At 45.1% G+C, this 11,736-nt stretch overlaps 1 protein-coding gene across 1 annotated transcript in view; it reads right to left on the reverse strand.

Moving 5' to 3' along the window:
• Nucleotides 1–10,558, reverse strand: part of CASQ1 (calsequestrin 1) — a 96,576-nt gene extending 86,018 nt beyond the window's left edge. The window contains exon 1 of the mRNA XM_073609552.1: nt 10,010–10,558. Within this exon, the coding sequence (XP_073465653.1) occupies nt 10,010–10,252 (243 nt within the window). The 5' untranslated portion in view covers nt 10,253–10,558. The remainder of the gene's footprint in view (nt 1–10,009) is intronic.
• Nucleotides 10,559–11,736: the final 1,178 nt, after the last annotated feature.

Raw genomic sequence — 11,736 nt, forward strand, 5'->3', positions numbered from 1 at the left:
AGACCACTGCTATAGAGGCCCAGGTTTCCCAGAATTGCTACCCCAGCCCACCGTCTATGAAGAGGAGCCAAGAACCAACTGGCAGCTTGAACAAAGGGAGTGATGTGGGATGGGGGTTCAGGTGGAGGGGATTTGGGAGTTCAGGTGGAGGGTGTTTGGGGGTTCATGTGGAGGGTGTTTGGGGGTTCAGGCGGAGGGGGTTTGGGAGTTCAGGTGGAGGGGATTTGGGAGTTCAGGTGGAGGGTGTTTGGGGGTTCAGGTGGAGGGTGTTTGGGGGTTCAGGCGGAGGGGGTTTGGGAGTTCAGGTGGAGGGGGTTTGGGAGTTCAGGTGGAGGGGGTTTGGGGGTTCAGGTGGAGGGGGTTTGGGAGTTCAGGTGGAGGGGGTTTGGGGTTCAGGTGGATGGGGTTTGAGGGTTCAGGTGGAGGGGGTTTGGGAGTTCAGGTGGAGGGTGTTTGGGGGTTCAGGTGGATGGGGTTTGAGGGTTCAGGTGGATGGGGTTTGAGGGTTCAGGTGGAGGTGGTTTGGGGGTTCAGGTGGAGGGGATTTGGGAGTTCAGGTGGAGGGTGTTTGGGGGTTCAGTTGAGGGTATTTGGGGGTTCAGGTGGAGGGGGTTTGGGGGTTCAGGTGGAGGGTGTTTGGGGGTTCAGGTGAGGGTATTTGGGGGTTCAGGTGGAGGGGGTTTGGGGGTTCAGGTGGAGGGTGTTTGGGGGTTCAGGTGAGGGTATTTGGGGGTTCAGGTGAAGGGGGTTTTGGAGTTCAGGTGGATGGGGTTTGAGGGTTCAGGTGAAGGTGGTTTGGGGGTTCAGGTGGAGGGGGTTTGGGAGTTCAGGTGGAGGGGGTTTGGGAGTTCAGGTGGAGGGGGGTTGGGGGTTCAGGTGAAGGTGGTTTGGGAGTTCAGGTGGAGGGGGTTTGGGAGTTCAGGTGGAGGGGGTTTGGGAGTTCAGGTGGAGGGGGGTTGGGGGTTCAGGTGGAGGGGGTTTGGGGGTTCAGGTGGAGGGGGTTTGGGAGTTCAGGTGGAGGGGGTTTGGGGGTTCAGGTGGATGGGGTTTGAGGGTTCAGGTGGAGGGGGTTTGGGAGTTCAGGTGGAGGGTGTTTGGGGGTTCAGGTGGATGGGGTTTGAGGGTTCAGGTGGAGGTGGTTTGGGGGTTCAGGTGGAGGGGATTTGGGAGTTCAGGTGGAGGGTGTTTGGGGGTTCAGTTGAGGGTATTTGGGGGTTCAGGTGGAGGGGGTTTGGGGGTTCAGGTGGAGGGTGTTTGGGGGTTCAGGTGAGGGTATTTGGGGGTTCAGGTGGAGGGGGTTTGGGGGTTCAGGTGGAGGGTGTTTGGGGGTTCAGGTGAGGGTATTTGGGGGTTCAGGTGGAGGGGGTTTTGGAGTTCAGGTGGATGGGGTTTGAGGGTTCAGGTGAAGGTGGTTTGGGGGTTCAGGTGGAGGGGGTTTGGGGGTTCAGGTGGAGGGGGTTTGGGAGTTCAGGTGGAGGGGGTTTGGGGGTTCAGGTGAGAGGGTTTGGGTGTTCAGGTGGAGGGGGTTTAGGTGAGAAGGTTTGGGGGTTCAGGTGAGGGGGTTTGGGGGTTCAGGTGGAGGGGGTTTGGGGGTTCTTGGGGTGGTTTATGAGGATGAATGAAGATGAATGTTACAACTTTGTTTTAAAGTCGGCAATTATGTAGCGCGAAGGGCCTGCCCGAAGTCATACACATTAAACAGTTTAGCTATATTTACAGATAATCGTACAATCAGATTGCATGGTGTATTGCCATCTTTTCCATGTACCCATTTTCAACGTATCAGCAAATCCACCAGTAATCTGGATTCGTACAAGGTGGGGACGTTCGGAGGATTACAGTGCGCCCCGTCCAGTGGAAGAGGCTCAGGAAGCTTATTGAGCGGCACATACTGTACTGAAATGTGACACGCCGCGAACCTGTCTCCTGCCAGCGCTGGGAATTCGATTTTGTAACCTTAGAGCCTGTGCTATTTTTACCGCCCCTCTTGAATGCCAAATATCGGTGGAGCGCCAATTTCATCATGCTATATAATCTCTCTCTCTCTATATATATATCAACCGTATCATCGTGCTCTGATTGCATGGATATAGACTTACATAATGTAAGCTACGAGAGATCGGCAAGCCCCTCCCACCAGATACAGACATGTCAATATATCTACTCGACGAAAAAAAATTGGCTTAATTTATTTAATGAATCTGACAAAAAAAAAAAAAAAAGAGTTTCGCTTTACCCGGAGTTCTGCCTCTTATCGGTAGAAGACACCCAAAGCCCAACTCTAGCCAAAACCTTTTTTTTTTACACCTTGGACATAACATGGGAGGGTTAGAATACCTTGCCAACTGTGTCCCCATAGAGAAGATTCATCTTCCTGTTCTGTTTGTCACCTGGACAGGGTGTGAGGGCAAATCTCCCTCACAAAGTCACAAAGAGCAAATCAATCTTAGCTGCCTCCTTACTGCCCGTGTCCCCATCAGAGAATTTACCTTCACTTCCTGTTCTGACACCGTAGACAGGAAGTGGAGAGATTATACTTCCTGTTCTAATACCATAGACAGGAAGTGCAGAGATTGCGTCTCACTTCCTGTTCTGACACCATAGAGAGGAAGTGGAAAGATTTCCCTTCATTTCCTGTTCTGTCTCACAACCCATCAAATAGACAAGAAATGGGGAGATCCTTCCTCATTTTATGTTCTGAATTAAATGTAGAACTATGCCCTAGCTTTTTTTTTATCTGCCTTACTGCCTGTGTCCCCATCAGAGAATTCACCTTCACTTCCTGTTCTGACACCATAGACAGAAAGTAGAGAGATTTCCCTTCATTTCCTGCTCCGACACCATAGACAGGAAGTGGAGAGATTTTCCTTCACTTCCTGTTCTGACACCATAGACAGGAAGTGGAGAGATTTTCCTTCACGTCCTGTTTTGACACCATAGACAGGAAGTGGAGAGCCTATCCTTTTTTTCCTGCTCTGACACCATAGACAGGAAGTGGAGAGATTTTCCTTCACTTCTTGTTCTGTCTCACAACCCATCAAATAGACAAGAAATGGGGATATCCTTCCTCACTTTATGTTCTTAAGTAAGTGTAGAACTGTGCCTTAGCTTTTTTTTAAAATCTGTCTTACTGCCTGTGTCCCTATCAGAAAATTCACCTTCACTTCTTGTTCTGACACCATAGACAGCAAGTGGAGAGATTTCCCTTTACTTCCTGCTCTGACAGCATAGGCAGGAAGTGGAGAGATTTTCCTTCACTTCCTGTTTTGACACCACAGAAAGGAAGTGGAGAGATTGTCCTTCACCTCCTGTTCTGACACCATAGACAGGAAGTGGAGAGATTTTCCTTATCTTACTGTTCTGACACCATAGACAGGAAGTGGAGAGATTTTCCTTCACTTCCTGTTCTGTCTCACTCACAACCCATCAAATAGACAACAAATGGGCCGGGAGATCCTTCCTCACTTTATGTTCTGAATGAAAGTGGAACTCTGGCCTTGCTTTTTTTAAATCTGCCTTACTGCCTGTGTCCCCATCAGAGAATTCCCCTTCACTTCCTGCTCTTGACACCATAGACAGGAAGTGGAGGGATTTCCCGTCACTTCCTGTTCTGACACCATAGACAGGAAGTGGAGAGATCATCCTTCACTTTTTGTTCTGACACCATAGAGAGGAAGTGGACAGATTTCCCTTCACTTTCTGCTCTGACACCAAAGACAGGAAGTGGAGCCATTTTCCTTCACTTCCTGTTCTGTCTGACAACCCATCAAATAGACAAGAAACGGGGAGATCCTTCCTCATTTTATGTTGTGATTAAAGTGAAACTGTGGCCTTCCTTTTTTTTTTTTTTTTACTATGTCTTACTGCGTGTGTCCCCATTGGGGAATCCACCTTCACTACTTTCTGTTCTGACACCATAGACAGAAAGTGGAGAGATTTTCCTTCACTTCCTGCTCTGACACTAACAGGAAGTGGAGAGATTTTCCTTCACTTCCTGTTCTAACACCACAGACAGGAAGTGGAGAGATTTCCCTTAACTTCCTGTTCTGACACCAGAGATTTTTCTTCACTCCCTGTTCTGACACCATAGACAGGAAGTTGAGAGATTCCCCTTCACTTCCTCCCCTGATACCATAGCAAGAAGTGGAGAGATTTTCCTTCACTTCCTGTTCTGACACCATAGACAGGAAAGGGAGAGATTTCCCTTCACTTCCTGCTCTGACACCATAGACAGGAAGTGGAGAGATTTTCCTTTACTTCCTGTTCTGACACCACAGACAAGGCCAAATCCGACTGGAGAGCACCACGTTCTGCTTAGCATATCCCATGTTTGGACACAGATCACAGATGGCAGGAAAGAGTTGATCAAGGTTCTTACCATTCACCACGCTATCCAAATAATTTTTTAAAAGTTGGGCATTGGGTTCCTGAAGGGTCCTAACTTTGGCAAAGGTGGAAACCATGACAAATTCATGCACGTATAAGGAGTACCAATGGGAAGCTTCAAAGAGCTGGAAGCTAAACCCCCTCATACATATAGAATACACTATGTATGGTCTCTAGCGGCCCTTCTCAACCCTTGGAGGAACCCTTGAAATAACTTTCTGGTCTCAGGGAACCTCTGCTAAAACTTACTATATGTACGACTCATGATACATTAGTATGATGGTCAGTGGGAAGAATGCTCCTTACACCTGTGGTCATTGGGAAGAATTACCCCCTTACAGATAGCTAAAAAGATCAATGGTGTCAGTGGGAACTTATCTGAGAGGCGGAAAGTGCTCATTGATCAAGGAACCTCTAGCAACCTCTGGAGGAACCCTTGTTGAGAAACGCTGCAATAGGTGTTCAATCAGCTATGGTCTAAGGTAACCCTAGAAACTTTAGGAGGAACCTTAATTGAGAAATCTGCGATAGGCTGTCAATCCGCTACAGTCTAAGATACCCCTAGCAACCTCTTGAGGAACCCTGGTTGAGAAATCTGCGATAGGTGGTCAATCAGCTACAGATTTTCTTCCCCACTACTTAGGTTTTACTTGCAATAGGTGGTCAATCGTCTACAGTCTAGGATAACCTGAGCAATCGCTAGACGAACCCTAGTTGAGAAAGCCTGGTCTATAGGTTTGAAGACATGAAAACAAGTTGAGTTAAAAAAAATTGGAAACATCAGTATAGAACATAAGACTTCTCGCCATGGTAGAATAACCAAGCTTGCATCTGGCAACTGCAGGAGAATTAAAATGTCTTACAGAGATTTAATGATGAGCCAGCCCTTGGAGCTAAGGTCAAACATTTCAAATTCTGTGAAAGATCTGGAAGACAGACAATAACTTCTACCACTACCATCCCAAATACTGACTGGGGACAAGTAAATCCCTGGAGACACTTTTACTGGGTCAGGCGACCATATTGGCATCCTAATTATGTATGTTTAGTGCCAATGAGTAAATGACAATTCATGATAAACCTTGAATAGCTCTCCTATTTGGACTATCAGCAAAATGCAATGGATGACCCGACTTTCATGTCTCCTACACTCATGAAATTTAAACTGGGACCAGTTTAGTAAGATGACATATAACCAACTAGTACTTTTTTGGGTTGTGAGAAGAATCCTATACATGGAACATACATCAATGGGGTCCCTAGCGAAAATTGGACTCAATACTCCCATGATAACATAGGTAAAGAGATAGCCACCTACCCAGCATGCAACCCACAGTCCTACCTATTATGTCTATTAGTCAAACTTCTGCTTCTGGTGCATCTACTATATGGCAGTACTTAAGGACAGCCCTGTGAGAACCATTATATGGGATCTTGTTCTAACCCGTAACAGTTTATGCCAATTAAAAGTGAATATTCTCCAAAATATGGTTCAAGAAATTCAGCTTGTGGAGAAGACAGATATTATCTAGAAAAGGGGTCTCCAAACTTTCTAAACGAAGGGCCAGTTTAATGTCCTTAACATTTTTTTGGGGGGGGGCGACTGTGGCCACTAGGAGTAGAAAGGATCCCGGTGTCATTGAGAGCAAACAATGCCTCAGGCTTGGTGTTCAGTGGGAGGAGGAATAGTGCCCCATCATTGGTGTCAGTGGAAGGAATAGTGCCCCATCATTGCTATCACTGGGAGGAATAGTGCCCCATCATTGCTATCAGTGGGAGGAATAGTGCCACATCATTGGTAACAATGGGAGGAATAGTGCCCCATCATTCGTGTCAGTGGAAGAAATTGTGCCCCATCATTGGAATCAGTGGAAGGAATAGTGCCTCATCATTGGTATCAGTGGGAGGAACAGTGGCGCATTGTTAGTATTAGTGGGAAGAATAGTGCCCCATCTTTGGTGTCAGAGGGAGTAATAATGTTTCATCATTGATGTCAGTGGAAGGAATCATGCTCCATTGTTGGTGTCAGTTGGAGGAAGAGTGTTCCATCGTTGCCCGTGGGCCACAGTTTGGAGACCACTGATCTAGGGCAAAAGGTTCATTGTTGGGGTTAGTTAGATAAAAGATAAGAAACAAAAGCTTGGAGATTCCACTAGTCCAAGGTAGACCCTGCAATAATTCCAAGGTATAAACAATTAATCTAGAATATAATAAAGGAAATCCGTTGTTTGGTGTTTTAAAGGACCAGTATAGCTAAATTACAACACAGAAGATGTTTAAATTACATCCATGGAGACTATGAAAATTTGACAAGATTGGGAGATGGCTAAAGCAAAGGCCATATTGTGGGAAGATATTTGCAATACACGATTGACTTACTGTCCAATTATCTGCAAGGATATAGTTTAGTAGTGTACTGATCCAGTAAACCCCTCCCCCAGCACAATACAGTTGGCTGGTGTCCCCATAGTTGTCAACTCCTATTTTAACAGAGCCACCCAAACAGCAGACAATTCCAGCAAAACGTATAAACATCCAATGAAAAATGAGAATCAAACCTCCAACGTCAACTTAGAAGTTCACCCAGGGCCTTCAAAAGAACTTGGGACAGGAAACTTGTTATTCCCTTGCTACACACATAGGATAATTCCCTGAGTGAAACCACTAAGTCAACTATTGAAGACATGTTCAACTACTGTGAGATTTTAACCATCAGTGGGTATTAGACCTAAAGTGGATCTGTCCTCATATATATATATGTCTTTGTTCAGGCCTAATCCAGGGTCACCAGTCCCTTCCTGGACTGAGATGCCCTATATACATTATTTATTTCAGAGACTATAACGTCAAGCTCCCCATCAACAGTTCCATCCCCTTCTTGCTTACTGGGAACTCTGGAGCAAATATCTCACCTCTGAAGCCCATTACAAATAGAGGTGAGGTCCATCTACCATCCAAAACTCATCAGCTTGGTGTGGACTAACCACTTAAGGATGGATAAAAGGTTCAAAAAAGATTTGGCATTATTTCAGGCAGTGGATCATCAACGCCATGTTTTTTTTTTTTACAAGAAGACAAGTTTGTTTTAAGGAAGTTTGTTTTAAAGGGGCTAGTCCACCCTAAAGTGATATTTTTTTATACTTTGAGTCTGGCGAGCTGAGAGGGCTCCTGGCTTCATGTATGCCTTAAAAATACTTCAACAGCAAGAACTCCCTGCCACAATTCCTAGCTCTGCTCCTGTCCATTTTGGAGTTTTGGTTGTTCCCACCCATCTTGTTGTTCTCCTGTTTTATTCTCCGTAATATAATAGGCATATCATGTGTACAGACCCAGGAACTTAGCACAAGGATGATCGGAACCCCTCATAATGGCCACAGCAGATGTACAGACCTGGGATTTCAGCACAAGAATGATGGGAACCCCTCATAATTGGCACAGCAGGTGTACAGACCCAGGGACTCAGCACAGGGATGGTGGGAACCACTCATAATGGGCACAGCAGGTGTACAGACCTGGGAACTCAGCACAGGGATGGTGGGAACTGCTCATAATGGTCACAGCAGGTGTGCAGACCCAGGAACTCAGCAAAGGGATGATGGGAATCTCTCATAATGGGCACAACAGGTGTACAGACTTGGGAACTCAGCACAGGGATGGTGTGAACCCATCATAATGGGCACAGCAGGTGTAAAGACCAGGGAGCTCAGCATAGGGATTGTGGGAGCTCCTCATAATTGGCACAGCAGGTGTTACGACCTGGGAACTCAGCACAGGGATGATGGGTGCCCCTCATAATGGGCACAGCAGGTGTACAGACCCAGGAACTCCGTACAGGGATGGTGAGAGCTCCTCATAATGGGCACAGCAGGTGTTAAGACCCAGGAACTCAGCACAGGGGTGTTGGGAGCTTCTCATAATGGGCACAGCAGGTGTACAGACCCGGAAACTCAGTACAGGGATGGATGGAATCCCTCATTATTTGCACACCAGGTGTACAGATCCAGGAACTCAGCACAGAGATCTCACTTATAGAGTCCTTCAGAGATAGAAGAGGCGATCGGGCAATTTAACCCTCTAGTATCTACCAAACATTGAAGATCAGCTTTGAGTAGACAAACCCTTTAAAAATCCAATTCTACTTTTGCTAGAATATATTTAGAGCAATGAATCTACGTGGTGTTGCAGTTACCATTTGAACACAGAAGGGTTAATGTCTGAACTAATTTAAGGATATACTAAAAAAAATGTGCCCATGTAGCCCTTTGAACAGCAGCTGTAACATTAACCAATCTGCTGTGTTGACTCAGCACAAATCTCAGATTTTTGCAGAGAGCCGAGCTGTGATTGGTGAGAGCACTTCCATCCAATCCCTACCTAGCCTGTTGGAATGTTCCAAATTGCAAAAACATATGGGGAGGAGGGGCCTCAGGAAAACAAGATGTTAGCATAAGCAATGGAGAAGTTATACTGACAGAGCTCCTAGAGCAAAGCGGAGGTGCAATGGGAGGGCCTTATAAAAAGCAGGCAGACAGGAAAAGGCCAATAGATGCAAATTGTTACAACAAGTTATATATTGTAAAGGAATGCTATACACTATAACATAATAATATAATACAATGCAATACAATACCGGTCATTAAATATATCATCTGACAACTTGTGCTCATACTGAAATACTTTTATGCAATATCAGGACCCAAACCCCAGATAAATTATATGCCATATACAGTATTTTTTATATGTAACTTTTGAAATGTCTTGTTAACATAATTGCTATGATTGCCATATCTGACAATTATTTCATTGTATTTACATAATTTTAGGTAATAGTGTGAAAGTGGTCCACACCAGAAAATTTGGCTTTATTTTATTAGTTTGTACACATCCTCTTGTAACTTTTTTGTGAAAAAATAAATAAATATATATCTAATATATATATATATATATATATATATATATATATATATATATATATATATATATATGAAAAAAATATATATATATATACATATATATATATATATATATAGATATATAGATCTATATATCTATAGAGATAGATAGATAGATAGATAGATAGATAGATAGATAGATAGATAGATAGATAGATAGATAGATAGATAGATAGATAGATAGATAGATATAGATATATATATCTATATATATATATATACTTTGTTCTTTTCTTTTTAGCTGTATACCGACAACATTGCAGTGGGAGGGGACACAAAGCAGCTCATTTGATACGACTGTACCCAACATAGAATGGACAGCTGCATTGTAACGGAGTCAAAAGAAAGACAAGCAACATTGTATTATTACGTAACTAAAACAACGACAGAAGGAAGCTATGGATAAAGCTGGATCTCTAGTAAAAGTTACAGGAGGGCGTGCACAATCCATTTAGTTAAACTTATCTGTAGTAGGTGGACAATCCCTTTAATTGGGGGTCCGTCCGGGATACAGTATAGTAAGTTGTGATGCCTTTCAGTGGAGCAGTGTAGAAGAAAATTTTGAGAATGTGGACTTTCTTTGTGACCCACTAAAATGTACCCAAACCCGTGTTTTTGCGGCAATCTATCTACAAGGTAGAAAAAAAATGTCTTCTCATGCCTCCTTGTACCTCCAGAATGAGCTCTTCCATTTCGAACTGCCTTTGTGAGGCTTTGTCATCCTCAATAGGTTCATGGTAGAGCAACGCCAAGACATCGAACTTCTTCAGGGCAGCCTTGTAGTTCTTCAGGCTAATGTGGATGACCCTGTCCTCTCCATCATACTCTGGAAAGTCAAGCCCGTCCTCACCCCTGGCGCCCAAGTTGGCCAGGGAGAGGCACAGAGCTGCCAGAACCAGCCATGGCCCCTTCATCCTCTCGCTACGCTCCAACGAGTCGACAGGTCACCAATTCCGGTCCCAATTTAAAGTCAACGTGGGGGAGGAATGTGGGAGGATAAAAACAAAATCCCCTCTCCGCCCCTACAGGTAAAGGCTTGGCGTTGGGTGGACAGGTAGCTCCTTCAGCTGTCCTTCTGGGGAGGCAGCTCCACTTCTACTCAGAGGGGGGATCAGGCGACGGTCTCCCTGAGCTGATGGAGACGGAGGCGAGAGTCTGGGGACGACTGGTGGTCACCTTTCCAGGGCGCTCAGACTGAAAAGCAAAGAGAGAACTTGAAACCCAGGCCATAAAAGAAGATGAGGGGGCTGGATAGGAGGAGGTCAGTGAGGTGGGAGGGACACCCTATCCTGACAGCTTGGACCCTCATCCCCTGCCCTCCCTCCTTCTATTGCCCTGTCTATATATGTCTACATGAGATCTTGCTCCTAATATACTCTTCAAGTCCTCAAGTATCCTGTTGGCAATGCAACCACACAGAGACCAGCAGCTTGAGCACTTGCTGCGTCCACAGGTGTCTGTAAGCTCCTTCAATAAGGCAAAAGACCGAGGTGCAAACTACAGTAGCTTTTAGCAACCTACCAGTGAGGATATCCCTAATCTGACTTCAGTAAACCAAACTCGGATTAGCTGTTGCAGATTTTTAACCAAAAATGACTAATTTTATGTCCTATATTATTTCATCCCACCCAAAATGTTTAGGTCACTGATGGGCTGAATCAGTCCCTGGCGTCTTATGCCCCGTACACACGATCAGAAATTCCGCCAGCAAAAGTCGGATGTGAGCTTTTGGTCAGAAATTCCGACCGTGTGTACACTCCATCGGACTTTTGCTGGCAGAATTCCAGCCAGCCAAAGATTTAGGGCAGGTTCTCTATTTTTCGTTCCTATCCGAAAATGCGATTGTGTGTATGCAATTCGGACGCACAAAAAATAACGCATACTCGGAAACAATTAGACGCATACTCGGAAGCATTGAACTTCATTTTCTCGGCTTGTCGTAGTGCTGTACGTCACCACGTTCTTGATGGAGGAAAGTTCAGAGAACTTTTGTGTGACCGTATGTATGCAAGGCAAGCTTGAGCGGAAAACCATCCAAGTTGTTTCTGACGGAATTTCTAAACGTGTGTATGGGGCATTATATGTCTCAGGAACTCCAACAGAGAGATCTCTATCCCATAATTCCAACTCTGGTCCTGTCCACCTGGATGTTTTGGGTGTCCTCTCCAACCTTTGTGTGTTTCTGTTCCTTTTGTTACATTCCATCTAATATAAATTTAAAAAATCCACCAGGGATGGTCAGAAGCCCTTGTAATGGGCACAGAAGGTGTACAGACCTAGAACCTCAGCACGGGCATGGTGGGAACCCCTCATAATGGACACAACGGGTGTACAGACCCAGGAACTCAGTTCTGGAATGGTGGGAACCCCTCATAATGGACATAGCATGTGTATAAAC

This window comes from Aquarana catesbeiana, linkage group LG13, assembly GCF_042186555.1.
Source record: "Aquarana catesbeiana isolate 2022-GZ linkage group LG13, ASM4218655v1, whole genome shotgun sequence".
NCBI lineage: Eukaryota > Metazoa > Chordata > Amphibia > Anura > Ranidae > Aquarana > Aquarana catesbeiana.